General features: G+C 51.6%; 10 protein-coding genes across 10 annotated transcripts; 3 read left to right on the top strand and 7 right to left on the bottom strand.

Moving 5' to 3' along the window:
* Positions 1 to 786: 786 nt before the first annotated feature.
* P170DRAFT_408281 (60S ribosomal protein eL24) lies at positions 787 to 1,835 on the bottom strand. The gene is made up of 3 exons (XM_024846720.1): positions 1,728 to 1,835; positions 1,392 to 1,535; positions 787 to 1,180 (listed from the first exon to the last, which is right to left on the bottom strand). Exons 1-3 carry the CDS (start codon positions 1,776 to 1,778, stop codon positions 899 to 901), a joined length of 477 nt encoding a protein of 158 aa, XP_024704518.1. The 5' UTR covers positions 1,779 to 1,835; the 3' UTR covers positions 787 to 898.
* Positions 1,836 to 2,222: 387 nt separating this feature from the next.
* P170DRAFT_436834 (uncharacterized protein) lies at positions 2,223 to 3,388 on the bottom strand. Its single transcript, XM_024849235.1, has one exon. The coding sequence runs from the start codon at positions 3,107 to 3,109 to the stop codon at positions 2,258 to 2,260; it is 852 nt and encodes a 283-aa protein (XP_024704517.1). The 5' UTR covers positions 3,110 to 3,388; the 3' UTR covers positions 2,223 to 2,257.
* A 1,136-nt stretch (positions 3,389 to 4,524) lies between these two features.
* On the bottom strand, positions 4,525 to 5,754 carry P170DRAFT_455926 (E2 ubiquitin-conjugating protein UBC13). Its single transcript, XM_024851580.1, has 4 exons — positions 5,527 to 5,754; positions 5,382 to 5,470; positions 5,196 to 5,327; positions 4,525 to 5,125 (listed from the first exon to the last, which is right to left on the bottom strand). Exons 1-4 carry the CDS (start codon positions 5,577 to 5,579, stop codon positions 4,950 to 4,952), a joined length of 450 nt encoding a protein of 149 aa, XP_024704516.1. The 5' UTR covers positions 5,580 to 5,754; the 3' UTR covers positions 4,525 to 4,949.
* Positions 5,755 to 6,036: 282 nt separating this feature from the next.
* P170DRAFT_464707 (Mtc5p) lies at positions 6,037 to 10,932 on the top strand. The gene has a single exon (XM_024852270.1). It carries the CDS (start codon positions 6,334 to 6,336, stop codon positions 10,720 to 10,722), a length of 4,389 nt encoding a protein of 1,462 aa, XP_024704515.1. The 5' UTR covers positions 6,037 to 6,333; the 3' UTR covers positions 10,723 to 10,932.
* Positions 10,933 to 11,136: 204 nt separating this feature from the next.
* On the bottom strand, positions 11,137 to 13,375 carry P170DRAFT_408270 (putative MFS drug efflux pump; the record flags this gene model as incomplete). The annotated part of the gene is made up of 8 exons (XM_024846719.1): positions 11,137 to 11,550; positions 11,627 to 11,757; positions 11,833 to 12,205; positions 12,264 to 12,643; positions 12,723 to 12,879; positions 12,945 to 13,003; positions 13,070 to 13,148; positions 13,220 to 13,375. The coding sequence occupies 8 exons, from the start codon at positions 13,373 to 13,375 to the stop codon at positions 11,137 to 11,139; spliced, it is 1,749 nt and encodes a 582-aa protein (XP_024704514.1).
* A 564-nt stretch (positions 13,376 to 13,939) lies between these two features.
* Positions 13,940 to 15,274, bottom strand: P170DRAFT_436831 (PaaI family thioesterase). The gene is made up of 2 exons (XM_024849234.1): positions 14,795 to 15,274; positions 13,940 to 14,568 (listed from the first exon to the last, which is right to left on the bottom strand). Exons 1-2 carry the CDS (start codon positions 15,017 to 15,019, stop codon positions 14,191 to 14,193), a joined length of 603 nt encoding a protein of 200 aa, XP_024704513.1. The 5' UTR covers positions 15,020 to 15,274; the 3' UTR covers positions 13,940 to 14,190.
* A 145-nt stretch (positions 15,275 to 15,419) lies between these two features.
* Positions 15,420 to 17,599, bottom strand: P170DRAFT_408266 (ubiquitin-specific protease UBP6). The gene is made up of 3 exons (XM_024846718.1): positions 17,524 to 17,599; positions 15,812 to 17,452; positions 15,420 to 15,747 (listed from the first exon to the last, which is right to left on the bottom strand). The coding sequence occupies exons 1-3, from the start codon at positions 17,537 to 17,539 to the stop codon at positions 15,686 to 15,688; spliced, it is 1,719 nt and encodes a 572-aa protein (XP_024704512.1). The 5' UTR covers positions 17,540 to 17,599; the 3' UTR covers positions 15,420 to 15,685.
* A 133-nt stretch (positions 17,600 to 17,732) lies between these two features.
* On the top strand, positions 17,733 to 18,757 carry P170DRAFT_408262 (actin-related protein 2/3 complex subunit 4 family protein). Its single transcript, XM_024846717.1, has 5 exons — positions 17,733 to 17,822; positions 17,875 to 18,201; positions 18,257 to 18,382; positions 18,431 to 18,475; positions 18,532 to 18,757. Exons 1-5 carry the CDS (start codon positions 17,820 to 17,822, stop codon positions 18,538 to 18,540), a joined length of 510 nt encoding a protein of 169 aa, XP_024704511.1. The 5' UTR covers positions 17,733 to 17,819; the 3' UTR covers positions 18,541 to 18,757.
* A 1,028-nt stretch (positions 18,758 to 19,785) lies between these two features.
* P170DRAFT_313766 (uncharacterized protein) lies at positions 19,786 to 21,556 on the top strand (the record flags this gene model as incomplete). Its single annotated transcript, XM_024843269.1, has 5 exons — positions 19,786 to 20,007; positions 20,059 to 20,475; positions 20,542 to 20,604; positions 20,666 to 20,974; positions 21,029 to 21,556. Coding segments are annotated over 5 exons (1,539 nt in total), but the record flags the coding sequence as incomplete, so codon positions are not given.
* Positions 21,557 to 22,040: 484 nt separating this feature from the next.
* P170DRAFT_357817 (tRNA wybutosine-synthesizing 3 family protein) lies at positions 22,041 to 23,327 on the bottom strand (the record flags this gene model as incomplete). Its single annotated transcript, XM_024844247.1, has 2 exons — positions 22,041 to 22,571; positions 22,797 to 23,327. 2 exons carry the CDS (start codon positions 23,325 to 23,327, stop codon positions 22,041 to 22,043), a joined length of 1,062 nt encoding a protein of 353 aa, XP_024704509.1.
* Between the last annotated feature and the right edge of the window lie 27 nt (positions 23,328 to 23,354).

Raw genomic sequence — 23,354 nt, 5'->3', positions numbered from 1 at the left:
GTAGTAATTATGAAACATCGTCAATACTTTCGATTTTTCACTATAATAGCAGTTTGTCTTAGGACATTTTGTTTAGATTGTAGGCCATTTTCAATTACTAACTACTGCAATGGTATGGTGCTAATTAGCTGGATCTGGTGGCAGTAATAAGCGAAGATAGTTCTTTGTCAACCACATCTGACTTTGCTTTCATTATTAAACCCTCCGAGAGACAATTTGCTTTTAAAGGCTTTAAGTTTGGCCATACATAGCAGACCAGGACGCATACTTGGTTGTTTTAACATGCATGCTTTCTCAAAACGGCCTAGCGCAGGGCTAAGACCCTACGGTTGCCAGGATCGAGTATGTCATACATTCAAGCTAGATAGATCTACATCTACCATGGGAAGGAATGTATGTCATGGTCTTTCGGGTCGATCGGCGTCAGTGGTCAACTACGAGATCTGGCGAAGGGCCACCGGAGATCAAAGAACAAACTTATAGTCATGACACAAGGCCCAGGAAATCTACAGCCCAGACAGAGCGAAACAGAACGGCCGATCATATCACATCCATTTTTCCATTTCCTGGCAAAATAGTAAAGTTCATGGCGCGCAATGAATCAATCAAGCCTTATCTGAAAGCCCATTGCGGGGGAGGGAGGGGAACAAATCTCAATGCATCGGAACAACGAGAGAGGAACCCCATGAAGACTCAATACGCCGAATTTGGTTGTCTTGAAGAAACAAGTTAAAGGTTTTGTGTCAAGGAGTAACGTAAAAAACCACACACAAAATTTCATTTCCGGCTCCGGTTATAAACCTCCCAAGTTTCCCAGCGTCAAATAAAAAAAGAACATTTTTTCCTCTTTTTTAATTTCCCCAGCCCAATGTGCCTAAACCGCCTCGATTTCGTTTATTTAACGCGACTTGGCGGCGACCTTGGGAGCAGAGCCCTTGGCGCCCTGCTTGCTCTGGATGCGCTGAGCACCACCCTTGCTGGCGGCGTTCTTGGCCTTCTCGGCCTTCTTCTTGCTCTCGGAGGCGGCCTTCTTGTCCTTGGCGTCCTTGATGGCCTGCTGGCGAGCGGCGGCACGGGCCTCGGGGCGCTGGTTGCGGCGCTCCTTGATCACGTCGAGGGAGGCACCGACGATGGCACGCTGGTGCTTGACAGCACGGCGGGTACGCTTCTTGGCAACTTCCTGTTCACGTTGAAAAGAGACCCCGTCAGCATTTTCTGTATCCTTTCTCCATCATGTCTTGAAAGTTTGCTGTTATTCCATTGTCGCACGTTGTCGAATCTTTCATTCATCCCCAGGCTCTTTCGCCCACACTGTGTATCCTCTCCACCCTCATCAAACGGAAATAACGAAACATTTCAACCGAAGGGGGAATTGAATTGGCGGTACTGACTTCAGAGATACCCTTCTTGTGCTGGCGACGGTAGAGGACAGTCCAAGCTATCCGGCGAGGGTTCTTGCGCTGGAGGAAGAGGGACTCGGACTTTCCATTCTGGAAGCGGAAGATCTTGCTGTCGCCGCGAACGTACAGCTTACCCTAAAGATTGAGAGATTCCACGTCAATAATCTGTTCCTTCGTTTTCCATAGTAAAAATTATCGGCCCTGTGCGTACAGGGTTTCCCTTTTCTCGAGATAGGGAGGGGAATCGGGGTTGGCGGGCTTGGTGGCGACGGATTTGATCGAGTTCTGTCTGTCCGCCCCAATATAAAAAAAGGGGATGGAACGCACCTTTCCGGGGTAGATCTTCTGACCGCTGAAAGAATCGTCGTAGGTACGCATCTTGAACGTCGGAGATGCGCAGCCGGGCGAGACGAGATGTTGTCGGTTGGCGTTGGGTGGTTGAGTCGAATCGGTCTCTGCGGCGTAGCGGATCGCGAAGTCTGGCACAATTGTGGTGCGGGTGCGCTCGCTAAACGGGCCCACGTGACCTCGGCTGCCCTTGGCCGGCCGCGCTGCTTCTGACCACCTACATCCATGTTCGCCGGATGCAAGAGGAGTTGGCCATGTCGACCACTTATTTATGATGGATTTATTTATGTCTAGAGAGTAGTTTATGATATGGAAAATGGCATCTTGACTTGGACTTTCATTGTTCCTCCGTGATTTATTCCTCCCGGTCCTTTCGTCGACTTCGGGTATTCTAGATGCGGTACACTTCCGAGAAGACTATCTAGACAACTCATGTCCAACATCGCCCATTTCATTGAATATCTCTCCGTTCCATTTGATTCGTATCTCATTATTCGTTCCTCATGTCTTCACTTGTCTCGTGGGCCTTTATTCCCTCTTAGTCGTGCCAGTCGCAGGGCCCCCAGGGGTCGTCCTTGCACTCCTATGTAAAACGCACGGTTAACATTGCCCATAGAAACCACATGAAGTCGACGAATGAACAGAAAACAAGGAAAGGCTGAGCTATGTACCTTACACTGGACGTCGCGACATATCTCATTCGGACACACGCCGCAGCAGTTAGGGCAGACGTAGCGACCACAACCACCCGGCTGGCTGCACAGCTGGTAAGTGCCGACATCCATGACCTGGGGGCTGAGGTCTTCGACGACTTTGACAATGCGCTTTGCCTTCTCAACCTTCTCGGTGTCCGCGCTCTCGCTAGCGATGGCTTTGCTGGCGTTCGCGTAGAGGCAGCATGCGCCGGCGCAAACCGGACACTCACCGCGGCAGCTGATGCATCTAAGATTCACGGTGTCCCAGACACGGACGTCATCCTTTCTCTGCTTCGCATTCGGGTCGTTGAGGTCGCGGAACTTGACTTCGGTGCCAGTCACGCTGCGCGCGTACTCGATCTGTTTCTGAGTTAGGCGAGCAGAGGCAAGATTTCGCTGGCTACTTGCCAGCTCCTGGAGGTTTTTTCTGGCCTCGGGGGTCTTGTCGTCCAAGTTCTTGATGTGCAAGGCAGATCTGTTGTACTTCCTGGATGGCTTGACGTCGCCAGACTTCTTCTTGCTCAGTGCTTGCTGTGCAGCGTCTTTCATCTTGGGCAGAAGACCGGGCTCTGGCGCCTTCGGGGCAGTTCGAGGCTCAGGAAGATCCATGTCGACGAGCATGTAGTCTGTGCAGAGAATCTGATCAGTTTCTTTCAAGCACTGCATGCAAATGGATCAGGAGAGCAACCAGAACAGGCCAAACATACCAGTGGGTGAGATGTATTTTAACTTCAACGGCACAGAGGGAGAAGTAAAGGAACGCTTTCCTTCGATAGCGGGACGTCTCTGAGCAGTTGGGATAGTACCAGCAGCCCCTCCTGCTGCACTGGAACTACCCGCCAAGTTGGCATCGCGGACAGTCAGTGAATCGGATCCAGCTGAAAGAGAAAGAGAAGATGCGCCGAGGCTCGCGGACGATTTAGATTGCCAGCTGCGTCTGCGATCAGATCCCAGGCCAGAGGGAGGCGACTTCGGCGAACTTCCAGTCAACGCTCTCAGTCTTCTCTTGAAAGAACTTCCTCTAGGCGAGGCCTGCTGCTGCACAGTGTTCTCATCCTTCATCTTACCCTTGCCCTTACCAGCCACGTCCTCCTTGCCTCCATCCGCAACCGACTCCGCTTCCTCAGGAACCGCTGGCATAGTCAACTGAGTCTCCGCCTCACCTTTGATATGGAAGGCTGATTCGATCTGGCTGGCCAGTTCCTCGGTGAAGCTTTCGTCCATCTTGGGCCCTGCGGTAGCACTGGAGCTGGGGCTGGAGCCAGAGCCAGAGCCAGAGGTGGACTTCCGTGAAGATCGCCGTTTCCCAGACCGTGATTGGGGATTATTTTGCGCAGCCGCGTTGCTGGGGCCCGGAGCAGGTCCATGACTCTGATCATGGTCTTGACCCGCGGGTCCAGCACTGGAGCTAGCGAGCTTTCAGCACCTGTGGCAGAAGATGTGTGGAGGAATCACCTTACCTCACGCGGGTCCGTGAAACATGCTTCTTGGGCTTTCTTTTGCCCTTGGTTGGTGGTGGCATTGCTTACTGCGCGGATATGTTGATTGCTTTGGAGGGAATCTAGATGAAGACAAATGGGGGTAGGTAGGTCTGGTTTGTTAAGGAAAGACAATCACTACTACAGAATAAGTGGTATAAGAAAACTGAACAAGTTTGTGATGCACTAGATACTAGGTCATATTTGAGCTCAACTTGTTTAATTTGCTGTTTGCAGTGAATGCCAGCAAGGAGTAGTAGCGTGCTCTAGATGCTACCTTTCCTAAGTTTTCGTATTCACTGAGTGCAATTCTTCATGGGGCTGTATCTAGAGTGCCCTTCACTAAATTATAGGCAGTAGGGTTGTGTAGGTTGGTTAGATACAGTAAATGAATGCCTATGTTTGAGCTTGAAACTGCATTAAGTCTTGATACTCGAAGTCCTGAAACTTCTTATTCTCTAGTAGACTGTGGTATGTTTGCAAAAGCCTTAGCTTGCCGCTATATATTTCCTTGCTTAAGACTATATCTTCGAATTAAAACTTAAAAGCCAGAGGATTTTACCTCATTTTTACATATACCGTTAAACAGAAGAACGAATGCAAATAGGTAATAAAAGTTCTATCCCAACTTAATCGCTCTATCATAAGTAATCGGCATCGCTATTCCACATGACAAAAGAGACCGGTTTCAAAACCTAAAGCACGCCTTCGCAAGCACAAGTATCAATGACACGCAGAACGTCAAGTAGAAAAACGACCAAAGTCGAGTCTTGATATAGTTCGATGGAGAAGACACAAGTAACAGGAAGGAAAGGGTGCCCTGTTTCTCGGCTATGAAAACAATGAGGATCTCAAAATAAAATGGATTGATCCAAGTAAAGAAGCCGGAAAGGCCAGCCAAAGGGTCGCAGTAATTGTGCTCTTTCTTGTTTCTGATATCCCGCTCGCTTCATGGTCACATCATAAACGCGGTCGCTCAATTTTCCGTCAATATAAAGGATGGTTTGGCAATTTCGCTAGTCCCAGATCTAAGTCATCGCGTGTGTCCTGGTCCACTCCTTCGCCGTCTGGATCGCAGCCGGCTCGTCCTCCTTCCAGCGCTGAGCAACGTCATTGGCAAGCGGGTCGTCGGGGTTGGGAGCACCCAGCAGGGCCTGGATGGAGAGGAGGATTGTGCGGATTTGGAGAGCGGGGGACCAGTTGTCTAGTTGATATGAGTAAACCAAAGTCATCACGGGGAGAATGACGGATATGCGGATGGACAGGGAACATACTCTTCAGGACATCCAGGCAAATTCGTCCAAGACGGTCGATGTTGGGGTGGTAGATCTTGGTCAAGAATCGGATCTTGGGGGGAGTCATGGGGTAGTCTTCGGGCAAGAACAGTTCAAGACGGAAGATGCCACCTAGTCAAAGTCAATATTTGACGGTCTAGAAGCTTGCAGTATGGTGTATCATACCCTCATACGGAGATTGCGCCGGTCCATGGATCGAGACATCGAAATATCGCAAGTTTTCTTCATGAGGCACTGCGTTGATCCCGGGGACGCTGGAAGAAATAGATCAGTAACAAAACCCTCTCTCCAACTATCAATCATAGCGTACGGTTCGGCCATCAGACGCTCGGTCTCCTTCACGATTCTCTTGGGCAACGCCATAGTGGTTCACTCTAACCCCGCGTTGGTGATTGCTCAAGGTGGGGTAGTTATGCTGTGCAGCTTCGAAGCTGGTAGTGGCCGGCACGTGCGATTCGGCAGGGATCTCGCAGAGGATTTGAAAGGAATCAAGGAAATTGCTCACGAGCAGATGGCGCGAGTCTGAGGGTTAGTTCATTTGTCATGCCAGTCTCGAAATCGGAACGACGTAACCGACCGAGGGGCACCGCGTCGACGGTGTCTCTCGGCAGCCGTACCGACGTGTTACGGCAGGGCAGATGTGCCAGACATGCCGCCAGCTACGCTAGACCCTATCGGGCGACGTTCATGTCCAGGGAATCCCCACAGCGAAGTTGCGGAGCTGCCCTGTCCACCTCATAGCTCATTCCTCTGGTCGGAGATGTTGGGTAAGCCGCATGTCCCTGAATACTGCTACATTCTCTGACACTCAAGTCGTCTAGAAACTCATCGCGATCCTCGTTCAACCTCCGTACAATTGCGTCGCAATCAAATCCACCTGGCCGATCGATTTTACGATGCGCATGCATGAGCCCTCGATCCCCTTCACAGTTAACGGTTGACCGCTCGCCTCCCCCAAACCACCGAAATGAGATTAGCCTGTAGTACCACGCATACTGTTGTACCAATGCATTGGATGGTATCTGGATACCAAGCCCCCATATAAGCAATCCCTGCGCAGCAGTCGGCAGACAGGAAGACACGGAGCACTCATCAGGGCGAGGTCCGCGACAGCACAATGTCCGATTTCATGGAGCCCAGGCCTCTGACATCGGCCTTCGAAAGCCCGACTTTCGGGGAGGATAGTTCCTTTCACGTGGAGCAGCCCGTGGGATCCATGTCAATATCGCCATGTGGACGGGACGTGGTTCTAGCTTCCAAGGAGGGGTTGCATGTCATTGACCTGGATTCGCCATACTCACCACCTCGGTATCTCCCGCATCATACGCCATGGGAGGTCGCGGACGTTCAATGGTCTCCATTTGCCGCTCGAGACTATTGGGTTGTGAGCACGTCAAACCAGAAAGCGTTGGTATGGAACTTGGCGATGAAGACCTGGCAAAACTCCATCGAGCTTGTCCTCCATGCTCACACGCGAGCCATTACGGATATCAACTTCTCCGCCCATCACCCGGACACCATAGCGACATGTGCGGTGGATAGTTTTGTACACTGTTGGGATTTGCGGTCACCCGCGCGCCCGGCCATTACGTTCTCCGATTGGTTCGCGGGTGCGACGCAGGTGAAATGGAATCGACAAGACCCCAATGTCATCGCCAGCTCTCATGACAGGTTTCTGCGGATATGGGACAAAAGAAAGGGCGCATCCCCAATCAAGTCCATCGAAGCTCACAACACCAAAATCTACGGCGTTGACTGGAATAGAGTTCGCCCGGGAGCTCTTGTGACCTGTTCTCTGGACAAGACCATCAAATTCTGGGACTATACGGTCGAAGGTGAACAGCCCGAGAAAATCATCCGGGCCCCTTTCCCGGTGTGGAGAGCGAGAAACACTCCCTTTGGATGGGGTGTTCTGGCTATGCCCCAGAGAGGCAATAGTGACCTCCATCTGTATAGTCGCAGGGCTGGCGAGGGCGCCAATCCGGCCGAAGATCTCCCGCTGGTGCATAGCTTCCCCGGGCACAAGGGTCAGGTGAAGGAATTCCTCTGGAGAGCTCGCGGAGGGGAGTCGGACGGGATCGACCATCGGGAATTCCAACTCGTATCATGGGGGACAGACCGGGAACTTCGCCTACACAGAGTCGATCCCGATATTCTACAAGGAGTTGGCTACCGGAAGGGGGATTCGTTCCTAACCAACTTGAACCTCACCCGCAGGGGCGCCGTTTATCGAAGTTTCCGTGATGAAAGCGCTAGCCAAGAATATGAAGATTCGGATTCTCTATCCGGTTTTCAGGAAGCCGGCTCACAACCTACTCGTGCTCCCGGAATGGGCACCACGAATGTTTCATCTGCTCGTGCTTGGAATGGGGGAAATCCAGATTCGCGGATCGGCATGCAGGGCAGGTCAAACGTCCGCACCGATACCAACCCAATCTCATGGATGCGAGGTGTCAAAATATCAGGGTGGGAAATTGAGACCTTGGGGGATGAAATCACGCATGTTGGGGAAAAGTTCACCAAGGTCTCCTTTGAGTCTGTTGATGTCCGCCAGCGCAAAGCAACGATATCTCTCCATGGGCCATGGGGGACGGACGGGGCGTCTTTGTTCTTGAAAGTGGACATCAAATTCCCAGTCGACTACCCCAAGACCGCAATGCCGACGTTCAGCGTGCAGAAGACTTCGGCTGTTACCGACCAGCTCTCCGACAAGATAATTGCTGAATTGCGTACAATAGCAGAGACTTATCTTTCCCACAACCGGGGTTGTCTCGAAGGTGTCGTCCGTTACCTTCTCGGCGAGAGCAGCCTGGAAGAAAGCATTGCATGGATACTGGGCGAAACTGCTGAGACGGTCAAATCCCCGGTCAACGGACAGCTGGGTGGCGAAGAGTCTAGCGATGAAGATGAGGTTGGTTTGTCTCAAAGTCAGGAGCTAGGAATGAGCTCTGAGTTGCTTCGACCCGTCAATGCCAATGTCATGGTTCCCGTGGCCAAGGTTTGTGGTGCGCTCTGGGCCAATGATGGCCGTTTGGTGTGCTTTTTCCCTTCAAAGAAGGACGATTCCGCCTCATTTCTAGAAAATCTTGGATTCAAAGAAATGTCTAGGGCGGACAAGGTCTTCGAAGGATTTGGCCGGCTTCAGACAAGCTCGCCTGGACCCCGCATGGGCAGTGGGATTGCGAGTACGGATGACGGAGCCTCTGAGTATTCGGATGACTCGGAGGCTGAAACTTCGAGTTCTTCTGGGTCTTCTGGTATCTTGTCGAGTCTGCAACATCGATTTCCGACGCCCCAAACCTGGCGCAGTGCTGGTAGTCTTGGTTTATACCGACCACGCTCAACAGACAACTCTCAAAGGTCGACAGCTGGTGCGATGACCGCCAAGTCATCCGGGCAAGCTCAAAATGTGATATCGATCTATGACTTCAGTGACATGCTACCAGCAAAACGTGACCTGGCAAGTGATTATCGCATCTACGGCAAAGGAGCAGACGTATGTGCTCATAACGCTTCTGTGGCCCTCCGTCAAGGTTATCATGAGTTAGCACGGATATGGGGACTTGTGAAACTTATTTTACACAACGACCAACGTTCTGTTCCTTCCCTAGGGCTGAATTCTACCGAGAGAACACGCTATATGCGGAGAAAGGATAGTGCCGTGGACCTGAGTTTCGACACAGGCGCTCAGGATCCCCGAGCAAAGGATGCCCTGAGCAGCGTAATCCATTGGGGAGACCATCCTTTTGGTAGCCACTGGTTTATTCCTGCGTTGTTTGATCACTTTGAGCGCATCGGTGACGTACAAATGGTTGCGATGTTGTCCTGCGTGCTTGAACAGTCTAACCATCAGAACCGATCGTTGAACCAAGAGCGTCGGGGCAGGGCAACCTTGAAGAAGACGGACAAGCAGTCTTTCTCATTGGACTTTTATTCGCACCATCCCTCGCAGAGCAAGACTCAAATGACTACACCCTTGATCTCTACGCCTAAAGACAGCCATACCACCCCGGTCACACAGAGCTCGGGGCGGTCCTCTTCTGAGATATGGCGTGCTGATTCCACACCTCCGTACTCGACAGGCACCACTCCCCCGTTGGCGTCTCGTGGGCTGGTTACAGAAAGGAGGACGATGGGGCACAACACACCAGTAGCCGCCTCCCCTGACCAACAATCCCACCCGCGCAGTGGATCAGGCATTGGCTCTGTTCTCGCTTCTTCCTTATCCCGATCATTTACGTTTGGACCTTCGTCGGCATCGCCTCCTACCAGTGCTCTTAGCAAAAGAAAACCAAGTCCGAATGGCAGCCCAAACCTTACAGGCGGCTCGGGTATATGGTCTACAAACCCGTTCACCTCAAAACCCCCGTCAACGGTCCCGGATTATCTTACCACTACCTCCACCGCTGTCACCTCCCAAACTCATTCCGACACCGAGAGTGAAAGGCCGGAACGAGGGGCAACATCCAAGCCGCAGCTCAAACTCCACGCAACTTTGAAAAACACAGGCGCCTTCGATACCGATGGGATCGCACAACCTTCATCTTTTATCGATCCCAATAAAGACTGGCTCTACCGGTCATATCGCACTGCGTATGCTCACCTCCTTTCAATCTGGGGCCTACCAGTCCAGCGCACCGAAGTGCTCAAGATCGGCGGAGGCACCGACCGAACCGGAGACGCCAATCTTCGCCAATGGGCCTACGACAACTTCCAAGGCTCTCTTTCCCTCCCAACCCTACCCCGGAAGGACTCTTCCGCTGCAGCTAGTGAGAAAGGCAACGACGGTCTCGAAATTCAACGTCACTGCATGCGATGCGGGCGTCCTCTTCATCTCTCTATATTCTCGAACGAATCCACAACCGAGGCAACAACCAAGCCCGGTGTGAAGATCTACCCTTCTGCATCTTCTCCATCTACCACCTGCTCCAGCTGCAAACCGAAGCAGCGTCTGCCCCTCAAACTTCCCTGCGTCGTCTGCGGAGAAGTCGTCGAAGGAATGCTCACTCCCTGCTTTGGCTGCGGGCATGTGAGCTGCTTCGACTGCCATCGTGGCTGGTTCGCCATATCCTCTGACGCCACCGACACCCTGGACCCCGAACAGTTGGCAGAGTCCCAATTCTGCCCAACAGGCTGTGGCTGCAAATGCTCCGAACACATCGCCACCGATATCCTTCCTCCCCCATCGAATCCCGTCTCCCCTTTGACGCGGCCCAGCCGCGAGAACTCGCCCCTGAACACTCGAGCGCGTAACCGCCACTCCGATGGATCCGGTAAATATGCCGCCGCAAGTGCTCATCACGAGACTCCCTCGAACGCCGGCCAACCCGAAGACGACCTCGACCACTGGCAAACATCTCCGTTTGCTTCGCTGGCAAGAGGTCTCGGCGGTGGTCTGAGCAGGGGCTTGCGTCCGAAGGAAGCAGACAAGCGGAAGTCGAAGCCGGGGACGATGTTTGTGCCGAAGAAGTCGGCTATGAATCAGGTGGAGAATCGGTGGCAGTAGCAGAGCAGTGAATGTGTGGATATGTAGCATGCGTCCATGTCATCCCCTTCTTCCTCTTTCGTGTTTGTTGTTTTTATCAGCCTGTGGCTTCTTGTTTTCGACGCCCTGTATACCCCATACCCCAGATCTTGTATTTGTGTTGCTTTTTGCATTGTACTCATGTCTTGGAGTAGAGCGAGTATAGTATAGCATGAATGATGTCTTGGTTTGATCGGCTACCTGAATACCATATATCTTGCTGAATACATAATCGTGATACCCCAAAAGTAATTGACCTAAGTAAAACACATACTACTATTCATGAATCATAAACACAGCCCCTACTAGTTCCTCCAACCCAACAATACCATTTATATACCAGCAACCAACCCCCTCCCCCCCAACAAACCCTAACCCAATCAACCAAACAAAACCTCAATGGATAACAACCGCCACATGATCATCCATATAATCGCCAATATTCCCCAAAAAGCAAGCCGCGAGGATGGACACGCCCCCGAACCCAATACTAGCATAATAAACCCACTTATAGCTCTCTGCGTAGGCGATCTGCCCCGCCACCACGACCGCCTCGTACGCCGCCTCGCTGCCGTTGATGCCCGGGAGGTGGTGGAGCTGGTCGAGAAGCGACGCGCCGGTGAGTTCGATGGCGTGTTTGATGAGTACGGGGTCCGTGATGTTGAGCTTTGTGACCATCACGCCGCCGATGTAGTGCGTTGCGTTGGGGATGAATTTCGAGATGAATACGTTGTAGTAGATTGTGTAGCCGATGCTGCCGCCGACGACGCGGATGGAGAGCGTGAGGGCGGAGATCGTGGCGATTAGGTCCTAAGGGGGTTAGTTTGGTTTGGAAGATGAAGGGGGGTTGGCTGAAAGGATAGGAGCAGGAGGGAGGGAGACTTACGTCTGGACATATGATGGTGGTCATGATGGATGCTGGGACTACGATGCCTCCGATTCCGAGACCGGCGACGGTGAGGATGCCCCAGAGTTGGTAGAGGTTGTCGATTCGTCCGACGGCCATTGCGCCGCAGCCTAGGGGTGGTTAGTTAGGTCTGACGTCGAGGTTGAGAATGTCAGGAGGGATGGATGGGGTGTCTATGTATGTACCTGCTGTCATGAGGATGCTGCTGATGATCAACAGCTCCTTGTTGTGTCCACGAAGAACACTGAGTAGCCAGAGGACTATGCAGGCACCGCCCATGATACCGAACCCGATGGGAAGGCTTCGAACACCGACGTCCACGGGATCATGGCCATACACGTTGAATGACTGCGTAGGCCAAAACATAATAACTGAGAAGAAGTTGGCGCCGGAGATGAAGGTGATGACCAGCGTTAGGCCCAGAGTGCGAGGTTCCTGCTTCAAACGGCTCGGGAAAATAGGGTATTTCGCTCCGTAGATTTCCCAAAAGCCAAATGCGACTAGAATAACGAATCCAAGGATAAGTGGGACAAGAACATGGGCTGATGTCCACTCATACTGCATATAGTTAGCAGCTTAGATTCAATGGGCGTTCACGACGAAGGAGAATACGCACCTGGTAACCGCCCCATTGCATGCCGGCCATGAATAGAATCAAACCAACTATGCTGAGGAATCCACCAACATAGTCTACTCGGGAGAGAATATCCCGTCTGGCCAGTCCTTCCGAGTTGACTCTAGGAGGGGGAAAGTAGAACAGTGTTGTGATGAGCAAGCCGAAGCCGCTCCAAGCACCGCAGAAGGCACCAACGTAACGCCACCCACTATGGGACGAAATAAGCTGAGCCCATAGCACGGATGGACAGAATGGCACAATGGTAAAGATGAGCACGGCGACATATTTGCCTCGCTGGCTGGTGGGCGCCATTTCCGAGGTAGCAGCCAGCGCTGTTAATTCGTTGACTCCTGCTCCTGCTCCTGCGATCGCCATTCCGCCTGCTCGTAGTTAGTAACTGTCTACAGTGCACCCTTTTTAGGGGTTTTCGAAAGGATTGAGTGCCTCAGATATACATACCAATAAACACATTCATGGTGTTGGCGGTACTGCACACAATCATGCCAATGCAAACCAGAGTAGCTCCAATGATAGCAACATAGCGACGACCGATAAGATCGGACAATGACCCGACGAAAGGGCAAACTCCCGACAGTGCTAGCAGATTTGCAAGAACCTGAACACGAGCAAGATCAATTAGTTTCGTCGCATCCAATGGACGAAGCTATCGATTCAACTCACAAACCAAACCCATCGATCCGACCCACCAATATCACCATAAATATGCGGTGGAATGCCTCCTGTGAAGAGCCATCAGTCTGAATATGCGCCACGGTCGTGATGTCAACCCTCGGTCGAGGACGCACCGAAGAGGTATACTGGAATCTGACTGCCCGTCCACAGAAAGGCCATGGCGGTAAACCCCATGAATCGACGAAAGGTCATCTAATTGAAGAAAGGGTCACCATCAATAATCAATTTCTCCAGGAATGAAATCAATGTCAACCTGTACTCACGGGATGTGCGTTTTCAGACTCCCCGGCCTCATCCGCGTAGGAATTCAGCGCAACGTCTTCATGGTGACTATACTTCTGACCCTCGTTTTCCTCGACTCTCCTTCCTGTCGCCTTCTCGTCTACCTGAGGCGAGCTGGAGAGACCGGGAGTCTCCATGATTGCGACAACAAATAGTCCAAAATAAAAGCGAGCCGAGAAATGCCAGACTACAAGGACGAAAAATTATCAACGCTAGCAGCCGACAAGCGCGCAAGAGAAAGCTAAGGAAAAAGAGAAGGCGACAAGCTTCAATCCAAGCCGTGGCATCTTATATACCCCGCGAAATCGACGAACGTAGACCGGAGGGTGTCACTGGGCGCGTGGGTCAGCAATGCTTGTCCATACTCCATGCATGCCAGTGAGGGGCACCGAATGGGTCACAAAGGCGATCGAAGACGTAGACTTTCGGCGCTGGTGCCATTCTGAGACACAGCCGAGGCAAGTTTCCATGTTTCTAGTGCGCAAAGCGTAACACTGCCGACGCGGAGGAGCCATGGTTGATGGATCGAGACGGGGGATTCTCATACGCCGGGGAAATTGCGGGGAGGGAAAAACGTGGAGAGGCACTCAAGCCTGTCGGGGGCCAGAAAACGCCGCTGCTCGTGGTGGTTATTTTGGTCGCTGGCGGAGTTCTATTTGCTCATTCGATATTCGAATTATTCCGAGTGAATTCGGGATTGCCGGTCGAGGCCGGATTCTAGATAGTATCGACTTTGGGTCTCTGTAGATAGGTCTATTTATGTACATACAGTGATATATGGTACTCTCAACGACACTTTGCCCCCCCTTTATTATTGTCGCATTTTTCCTGGATCTAGAGCACATGCCTGCCTGTGGAATTTCGTGGCGTCCATGGCGCCTGAGCCAACGCAGAGTCCAGAACTGACCCCTCGGCCCCGTTCAAAGCCCTTGGAATGTTCGTATAGCGGGCCTCAATATTCAGTGCCAACCTTCTGCAGCTTGTACTTCTTGGGAACGACAAACAGCCCAGTGGCTTGAGCGCACAGTCTTCCAACGGGGTCACGCACTTCGCCAGTCACGTAGGCCTTGCGGTCACTGCTGCGTTCCTGGTCGACAGTGGCGTGGAACGAGTAGAAATTGCCCGAGTACACCGGAGCACGATAGTTGATTTCGAGGTTGGCAGTAACGCCAGTCCGTTCGGGGAGATGGCGGATTGCGACTCGTCCTAAACTCTCATCCAGCACGGTGCCAAGAGCTCCGCCATGAACGACTGTTGGCCATCCTTCCAGCCCAGTCCCCAAGAAGACCACGCTAACCGCCTTTTTCTCCTTCTCGTTCCAAAACACTTTCTGTAGAGCCAATCAGTTAGCGAGGAACAGACGAACATCCGAGGTTGATCTGATCTGAGCCTGGCACAGGCCGCCGGCAGTTGAGAGGTTCGGCAGATTGCAGTAGCTCGGTTGTGCGAGCGTCGCATTGGCTAAGACTCTCTCCTTGAACTGGCAAGATGCCTGTGCGGAGCAGATACAGATACCGTTCACGGCATCAAACTCAAAACAAGGGAAGCAAGCAAACCTGAAGCGCCAGTCCCCGGCTCCCGCTCAAGGGCCCAGACGTCAGCCTCCCGATCTTGTCCTCCTCCGAATAGTTTCCATACACGTTTGCTTCCACGAAATCCGGGTCCTTGCGGAGATCTCGCACAAGAGGCAGGCCGTTCTCGTAGGCGTAGTAAATCTCCTCCAGCTTGGCAAGGTCTTCGACTGATCCCGGCACTGGAGGCGCGGACACTTGCTGGTCCATCCATTTCCCAGCGGCCAGTCCCAGACCACCAAAGATTCCAGTATATATCAGGCGTCGCGGCCACCTCGATGATTGGGGCGCGGGCTCATGGGCAACGGTGCTGCTGTTTCGTGGTACCTGGGATCGGAGCCGAGACCATGGTTGCGCTTGGGTCGCGAGAACGCGCAGTCGGGATTGTAAGACTCTGCGAGGGCCAAACATGGCGGGTCACATCGCAATCCTGCGCGGAAAATACGATGTGGTGAGGGCGGCGCGAGGAACGGTTTATTGAATGGCTCCGACGAACGACGCTAAAGACTGGAGACCGAACGGCAATGCCGAGGTCCATTGCGATCACGTGATTTTATACGGTCTACGAAGTGGATGGTAGCTACTCAGTGGAAATGATGTCGAAAGAAACCATACATCGCGATTGGCATTGCATTATGAAATAAAATACTTGACAGTGGATCACGGAGACAATCGCTAAGCTCAAGTCATTGATCGACAAAATAATGTGCTATAACGGTCTATCTGACAATAAGAACAGCCGAAGTATCAGATTTTCGCGTCCAAGGTCTAGTAAGAATTTTGTCTTAAGCCATGAGCCATAAGTACATGATCGACGTTAAGTTATGATGACTTTTCAATCGTAAAGCATCGGAAGTATCGCGCCAATAAGGATTCTTAGTTGGCAGTCGGCAGATCAATTGCGCGGTAGAGGCAGATGAGTGCAGAATGAGATTCACCTAATGAAAGCAATATAGATTAGCAAGAGAACCACATGAGACGAGACGAAACGGGGCTACTCACCACCACCGGAAAGTGTTTCGATCTTCTCTGCTTCCACCTCGGTCACCTTGTCGTCGTTGAACCACCACCATTTTCCATTCTCCCCTGCGGTGCTTCCATTGTCCTGCTTCTTCACGTATGCCGTGTAGTGACCACTGTCGGCGCTGGCACCTTGGTGCGTGATGACTCCTCTAAGCTCATAGAGACCCGAGCTGTTGGTACCCGCCTCCGAGGCAGGCTTAGGGCCCAGAAGCTCAGCCAGCTCCTTCTTCGCCGCGAGAATGGATGCATTCTTCTCCGCCTCGTAGTCAGCGTCAGTCTTGTAGATATCAGTCATCGTGGAGTCTCCATCCTTCTCAGATTTCCCTGCCTCCACGCGTTCCTCGGTTGCCTTCTTCTTCTGCATGGGTTCCATGGAGGCACCCGATTCTTCTTCAACCTTCTTTTCTTCATCTCTCTGATGAGCGAGCTTCTGGCGCTTGCGGGCACGATCAACATCAACTTCTTCCTTCCGGATCTCCCGCACCTTATCCCTGATGGGGATGAGTTGCTTTTTAAGCTCTTCGGTGCAGAAGTCAACAGCATCCAGCTCCGCAGGAAACGTCACTTTCCTCATGATCTTGGCTTTCTTCTGGGTCTCACGCTTCCAGAAGAAACGGACGAAGTGCACCGTCAAGTACTTGGGCAGTCGTGCTATGCGAGAGCGCTTTGTGTAGATGGCGTCACGGTCCAGAGTGGGAGAACGCTTTTCGATCTTCTCCTCCAGACCCGCCATGATGCCGTCGGACAGATGATTTGTTTCCTTGCCAATGTGGCAGTCAAGTTTGTAGAAGACGTCCGAGCTTTCGTTGGGCTGCTCGCCAACATCCTTCGCAGCTTTCTCGTCGCACTCGGTAATCGATTCGAATCGTCCAGCCATGAACTTGTCCACGAAGGAGATATCACTCGGCGAGTCACTCGCTTCATCCTTGATGACCAGTTTGTTTCGCAGCTGAGTAACGATCTGTGAATAAGCTTCCTCGGCGTCTTGTTGAGCATATCCATGTCCGTTTCGGTCCTTCTGGGCAAATTGAGGGTATGCGTTTCTCAGAGCGTTGAGGAACATCAACGGGGGAAAGCCTTCTTGGGTCTCGGACATCTGCTTGAACAAGTCCCGCAGAGAGGCCGTGAGGTCCATGGAAGAGCCGAGACCACCCAGACCAAAGCTGCTGAGATCGGAGACACTCGATCCACCTCCAGACGCAGAAGGACGATACCTCTGGAGCTCCTGCTGGAGCTCTGGCACACTTCGCAGAGTCTGCAGCGTCGAGTTCAGATAGCAGGTGTTTCCAAGGTTCTGCAGACCAGCGGGAGTAGCTCCCTCCGCCCTTGCAGCCTCGGCTTCGGTCATATCCTCCAGAAACTTGACTGCTTCCTTTGGACGTCCCAAATCCCCAGCGCCTTGTCCCTCCCCGGGAGTACCCATCATCATGAATGTCTGGCCAGGTTTGGCCTTGAGCGAGGAGAGCGGGGTGTCATTTTTAAGCTGGCCTCCTTTCACCAGGATCTTCTGCCTCTCGGGTTCGACGCCGGTAAGAGAGTAGAGCTGATATTTGAGGGTTTCGCCGTTCGAAGATGGGTCGAGCTCGACCTCATGACGTTTACCTTGGTGCTTAACGATGACTATTGCCCGGATGAAAGAAGCGTTAGATTGGAGGCGAACAATGTCTTCAGTGCGACTTCAACGAGCATACCTGGTATCGAAGCCATCCTGATGGATTCTGGAAGTAATCTTGTGATATGAGAACAAGGCTGTTGACCGGTTCGATGATGAAATGGGTGCATAAACAACGGCGTTGGCAGCCATCGCCTTCGGAGAGGCGTGGGGCGGGCAGTGCAAACAGAACAAACAGCCACCACCAGGCGACGACATCACGGGCCCAGCGGGACATCATCGCCGTCTCCTGAACGTTGGACCGAGTCGGAGCTGACAGCATCACCAATTCCCGGAGTTTCAGCACCAGTTCGCGGCTGACGTTGCATCTTCACCATGGTAAGCTATGTTCCCTGCCAAATGCACACGATTTGCAGCTGACAACCTACAGTCTCAATCATTGCGCCCTTATCTTCAATGTGTCCGGTCCTCCCTTACCGCCGCACTTACTGTCTCGAACTTCGCTTCCCAGACCTCCGAACGGCATAACGTCCCCGAGATCGAGGCCCAGACCTCCCCCGAACTCATCCTCAACCCCCTTACAGTCTCGCGAAACGAGAACGAGAAGGTGTTCATCGAGCCCAGTGTGAACAGTGTCCGCGTCAGCGTTCGGATTAAGCAAGCAGACGAGATCGAGCATATCTTGGTCCACAAGTTTACTCGGTTCTTGACACAACGTGCCGAGTCATTTTTCATTCTGCGAAGGAAGCCAGTGAAGGTAGAGGCTCTATGGATAACTGGAGAGTGCGTTGCGGATGCTAATCAAGCATTAGGGATACGACATCTCGTTCCTGATCACGAACTTCCATACGGAACAACTGTTGAAGCACCAATTAGTGGAGTTCATAATCCAGTTCTTGGAGGAGGTGGATAAGGAGATCTCGGAGATGAAGCTATTCGTACGTATGACACGGCGACATGTTGTTCAGATATTGACCATCTTGCAGTTGAATGCCCGTGCTCGATTCGTCGCTGAATCGTTCTTGACACCCGTATGATACCCAATCCCCTCTTGATGGAAGAGCCACAAATTAACCCAGTGTCACAGTTTGATTAAGCCGTTTTGCTATGTTACCCGTTCAGTCTACAAATATTACATGAACTCTATCATCTTGTCATCCAATAGCCACTGTTGTATAGGCGATCTAGGCTGGTTCCAGAATTAGTTCACGCTATTGACTTGACACTGCCTTCCTTAGAGTCTCAAGACTATATCGAACTCGGCTCTAGTGAGATTGTCCATTGCACCTTTTCAATCAATACCAGCTTCCAGCAGCGACAGTCTGTGTCGACTTATCGGATGACGTCTTAAACACATGTAGAAGTTTACTCCTATCGCAGACATCCATAATTCTCACCTGCCAGGCCAGTTCCATCGCCATTATAGCTTCTGTCAACTGGGAATGGACAACGCCCTCGGTCACGGAATATCAGCAGTGGAAGATTTGTAATGGATCAAAGCTTCTGTCTTTTCCTACCCCAAGATTAAGGTGAAGGTCCGCCCTACATGCACCAGCCTAGCCATTGTATTGTATAACAATTGTTGCAACAAACGATTGTTCGACTGGAACTAAGATGAGCTTTGCCAGCTTCCATTGGCTACCAAAGCACGCCTAGCGCCTTTCTACAATAGCCCACTTGATAAGCATTGATTGAATGGTCACTACGTGCTCTCTTTTATGCATTGTCATCACTGTTAATTCACTTCTCTGCGGCAAATTTCCCAGCTGATTGCGGTAATCCAAACCTTTACTCTACAACTGCTGTCACACTCCAGTAGTGGAGTGAATTGCCCCTCACATACAATGGCTTGTTCAATGAAGGACAAGTGAATATAAGAATGATCAAGACACCCCCATCTTATGCCTGGGAGAAGTTTGCGGCCTAATGAATTTTTCACTTTAAAAACGCTTCCCCCTGAGAAAAGACTCCATCCTCTTCTCTCCCTGCAGCCACTCTGCTTCTCCTTCCACCTGACAAGAAACGCGAGGCAACACCAGCTCCAATGGCCTATAGGGGGCATGATATCCCACTCATGGGGTATGAGTCCCCAAGTCCATACCCAGATATTGAACGGCTTAGATTGAACACGTTCAATAATCCTATTGCTCCTGTTTTCAACCCAATGCAGTCCCAATTTCCCCGAGAACACCATTCGATTCGTCCTCCTATGGCCAGGTCTGCGTTCAATGGCTCCGTACACTTTCCGGTTGGAACTCCAACTCCTACACCTCCTACTCTGAATAGCCAGTCTCGCTTTTTCACGGATCCTTTTTCCTCAGCGCCTTATGAGCAAACCAGACCGAGTATCCCCCAGGCTGCCTCTCCTGAGTCCTCTCGTACCAAAAATGTCTCAATGCATCGTTTGCTGGATGAGGGAATTGAGGCGCTTCCGCAGGGACCTCAGCGTCTCTCAGACATAACGAGAAGCTCAGAAACTGTTGCATTGCCCAGCGAAATGCCACTTGGAAGCTACGTGCATCTGAGAGAGCCGCCTCAGTGGGGCGTGATCAAGATCTCAAACGTGAGTTGCCATTCTTCTAGTCTAAGATACGCTTTATTAACAACAGCGAAGATTCCATATTCCATTACCAAGCAGGAGATCGTGCAATTCGTTGGCCGACAGGCGCGGCTTATCGCGTCTAATCAGGGATGTCCGATCCATATCATCATGGAGCGTTCTACTGCTAAGACTATGGACTGCTACGTTGAACTTGAAACTACGGCCAATGCCGAGGAGACAGTCAACCGGATCAATCGTATCTATGAGACTGGTCGCCCTCCCCGTCTAGGCAATAGACATGTTGATGTTGAGTTCAGCAGCCAGGATGCTCTGCTAAAGGATCTCTTTCCGCGGGCCAAGTGTGTCGTGTGGGAAAACGGCATTCCTTTTGCCCTTGCCAACACTGATCCCTATTCCACTGGATTTGCTGGTTTTCTCACCAGCGAGGAAGTTGTTGGCGCTATCAGACACGCAGAAATTCCGCATCGTGTAAGTCTTCCGTGTCTGTTCTGTTAGGTGTTGCAGGACGCAAACTGATGTCCTGGTCTGCACCAGTCACCATTCTGTGCCAAGTGTCCCCAGCGTACTTACGAGTCCACTGTCAGTACTCTCTACAAGGTTAGTGACAAACTCCTATTCTGCTTGGTCTTGCAGTGAATTGTTCTCACATGGCCTCTAGTTCCCATGGTACGCGACAAAGCTGTACACGGTTCATGAGCGCAACCAGCTGTTTGAACTAGTCAACCGTCATATCCTGTCGCTTGTTTCTAGAATGAAGAAGACCAACACCATCGGCCTTGATCATAGATTGCTGCGAGAACTTCTCTATGCCGGTCTGAATTGTCCAGCCTTCAACGAACGCCAGAAATACACTCTTTGTGTCAACTCTGAGGATATGTCGGAGATTATCCGGTTTCCTGAAGCGGGAAAATGGCATCCGTTTGACTCTCTAGTCAGAATGCCATTGTTCAACAATATTACGAACATGGTATGTTCTCCTCCGGCTTCCTTTCCGAGCTTTGCTTACTTTATTTCCATTTAGTATTATACGCAGTTGATCTCGAAGGGCACTATTCCCGACGTCGAAGTGGCAGGATTGCCAAACAAATTCCCTCTTGATAACATGGATCTATGCGCCCAAGCTCCATACGGTCCTATCTGGTTTGAGTGGGATACGGATGTCGCAACTGAGATGATATGGGAAGATGCCGTACGACTTGAGATGATCATCCTACGCAACCTTGTCCTTAGTGGCTGGTTGGTTCATGAGAAAGAGCAAAACTCTGCGATAGTTGAACAGCCATCTTCCTCCGACAGCCGTGCCGTTCACAGCAACGAGTCCCTCTATTCTGCCAGCACCTTCAATACTTCTCAGCCTCGGTCTCGCACCGATTCTATGTCAAGGGTTTCAAGGGTTGGTACCTTCGTTACTCCGACACGCCGCGCCAGCATGGCCGCGAACAACGACAGTCCTTTTGCCAACACCGCCTCTTGGGATCAGAGATTCCTTCTGCATCCTGCGAAAGCTAGGGGTGGTGTTTACGCCCACCGTATCACTCAGTCGACACCCACTCGCTTCCCTTCTTCCGAGAAGTAGCCTTTTGGATTTTACGAATTTCCTTTGTGCTCTTTATTTGGATGCGTTTGTTTTCCCATGCGTACAGAATCTCGTGCAGGAAATACTATGAGCTTGTTCATTGGGTCGAAGTTTACGCTGCACAGATTACACTGGACCTGATTATAATATCACGGCTTGATGATCTTGGATGAATTTAGGAAAGTCATTTGGAGAAGGACCTTGGGTTCCTAACTATCTCTATCGTTCTTTACCTTATCCCCTTCTATCACAGCCATGTCAGGTCGACGAACAGCCATTGCGTTCGAACATGCAATCCGCATGCATCCTGTTATTTTCTTTTACAGAAGCTTTTATCTTCTTTATGGTCTTTTTTTCCTGCTTTCCTTCTCTCTTTCTTTTTCTGTGCATATTTACTTTCCAGTCTAGCAATTAGCTTAATGCAGTTCATTCCACTCATAACTAGATAACTTCCTCGTTAGCTCATATCTACATCTCCTTGAGCACCTTCTTGCTCTTCCTTCTTTTTCTGCTCCTCAAGCTGCTTCTTCCTCCACAAACCTTCTGCCTTCTTTCTCTCCCTCCGCTTTTCCGGATCCTCCCAATCCGCAGAACCCTTCGCCTTGCCTTTCGTCTTCGCACCGCGCGAATGAGCCGCCGCACACAGATCCAGCATACTTGAGCGGAATCGCTCTTTCCGCTCCGTGTTGACCGAGAATCGCTCATTCGACATCGCCACTAACATCTGCAGATACTCCTCCGTCACGAGACTTCGAATAACGGGTTCGCTATCCGCGAGGTCTTCATTGTCATCATCACCCTCTTCGCAGTACCCGATCACCGACTCCAGCGAGAGACCTGCCGAGCGCACAGCGACAATCGGACTCGGACCATCTTCGGCATCCAGGCAGCGGAGACTTTGCAGGCCACTCTCGCGGAAGCCAGAGGCCGAGGCGGCAGATAAGACAGGGTGGGCGTGATGGAGCGTAGCCGTCATAATATGCAAAATCTAGGTATAAGGGTTAGGACGTTAGCGTATATGGAAACACAAGTAGTATCTATCAATAAGGACCACCAATGATTCACAACGCAAAGATAAGCAACGAGGCTGGCGGAAAGCAACAGACAAAGAGCAAGCGAGCAGAAACTCAAGAACAAAGAAGCAAGAGGTCCAGGCCCCTCCAGCACCCACAAGGAACGAACGAAGGAAAAAGCAAAGTCAGGTGGCACGTACCATCGGCTCGAAATGGAAGCGCACCAGACGCGGGGCTCGGCCTTGTTGGTTCATCCCCGGAGGCTTCCCATCGCCTGGCTCCAAGCCAAACCGTTCACACAACGACCTAGTCGGCTTCGTCTCTTCCGGTCGACCAGATTCAGATCCAGATACAGATCCAAGGGGGACGGCATCCTCCTTCAAAGGCTCGTGGGACACAAACAGCCATTTTCCTGCCCCTTTGCCCCCCGAGGGCACGAACTGTCTTTGTGGTTCGTTGAACGACTCGTTCTGTCCAAGTGGTGCTTGTTGAGGTTGGGGTTTGCTCTTCCTCCCCTCCAGGAAGACGCTGATTCGTCCAGCGCAGCTGCTCGTTGTGACCAGGCCTGGGAGTGCGTTAATGTCGCGGATGAGATCGCGGATGCCTTCGTCGACCGAGCCCTTGGGTGAAAGGTCTGTGTACTCGGCATCTGGGATGGAGAGCTCTGCGAGGATTTTGCTCTTGCGAGACACAAAGGTTTCTGGTATCGTGTCTTTTTCACTTTCACTCATTTTTCTCTTATGGGTGGCTTCTATTTT

This window comes from Aspergillus steynii, assembly GCF_002849105.1.
Source record: "Aspergillus steynii IBT 23096 chromosome Unknown P170scaffold_4, whole genome shotgun sequence".
NCBI classification, from domain to species: Eukaryota; Fungi; Ascomycota; class Eurotiomycetes; order Eurotiales; family Aspergillaceae; genus Aspergillus; species Aspergillus steynii.
Note: the sequence above shows the minus strand (reverse complement) of the source record. Positions and strands in the feature narration are given on the sequence as shown.

What these genes read in the sequence shown, in the direction of transcription:
- P170DRAFT_436834 (XM_024849235.1), bottom strand. Translation starts at nt 3,109, where the DNA reads ATGCAGTGCTTGAAAGAAACTGATCAGATTCTCTGCACAGACTACATG.
- P170DRAFT_408266 (XM_024846718.1), bottom strand. An exon ending in CGAAACACTTTCCGGTGGTG is followed by an intron (nt 15,748 to 15,811) that starts GTGAGTAGCCCC and finishes TGCTTTCATTAG; the next exon opens with GTGAATCTCATTCTGCACTC.
- P170DRAFT_408281 (XM_024846720.1), bottom strand. Translation starts at nt 1,778, where the DNA reads ATGCGTACCTACGACGATTCTTTCAGCGGTCAGAAGATCTACCCCGGA. An exon ending in AGAAGATCTACCCCGGAAAG is followed by an intron (nt 1,536 to 1,727) that starts GTGCGTTCCATC and finishes CTCAATCTTTAG; the next exon opens with GGTAAGCTGTACGTTCGCGG. An exon ending in ACAAGAAGGGTATCTCTGAA is followed by an intron (nt 1,181 to 1,391) that starts GTCAGTACCGCC and finishes CAACGTGAACAG; the next exon opens with GAAGTTGCCAAGAAGCGTAC.
- P170DRAFT_464707 (XM_024852270.1), top strand. Translation starts at nt 6,334, where the DNA reads ATGTCCGATTTCATGGAGCCCAGGCCTCTGACATCGGCCTTCGAAAGC.
- P170DRAFT_408262 (XM_024846717.1), top strand. An exon ending in TGCGAAGGAAGCCAGTGAAG is followed by an intron (nt 18,202 to 18,256) that starts GTAGAGGCTCTA and finishes ATCAAGCATTAG; the next exon opens with GGATACGACATCTCGTTCCT. An exon ending in TCTCGGAGATGAAGCTATTC is followed by an intron (nt 18,383 to 18,430) that starts GTACGTATGACA and finishes ACCATCTTGCAG; the next exon opens with TTGAATGCCCGTGCTCGATT.
- P170DRAFT_455926 (XM_024851580.1), bottom strand. Translation starts at nt 5,579, where the DNA reads ATGGCGTTGCCCAAGAGAATCGTGAAGGAGACCGAGCGTCTGATGGCC. An exon ending in GGCGCAATCTCCGTATGAGG is followed by an intron (nt 5,328 to 5,381) that starts GTATGATACACC and finishes GACTTTGACTAG; the next exon opens with GTGGCATCTTCCGTCTTGAA. An exon ending in TTGCCTGGATGTCCTGAAGA is followed by an intron (nt 5,126 to 5,195) that starts GTATGTTCCCTG and finishes CATATCAACTAG; the next exon opens with ACAACTGGTCCCCCGCTCTC.
- P170DRAFT_436831 (XM_024849234.1), bottom strand. Translation starts at nt 15,019, where the DNA reads ATGGACCAGCAAGTGTCCGCGCCTCCAGTGCCGGGATCAGTCGAAGAC. An exon ending in GCCGGGGACTGGCGCTTCAG is followed by an intron (nt 14,569 to 14,794) that starts GTTTGCTTGCTT and finishes TTGGCTCTACAG; the next exon opens with AAAGTGTTTTGGAACGAGAA.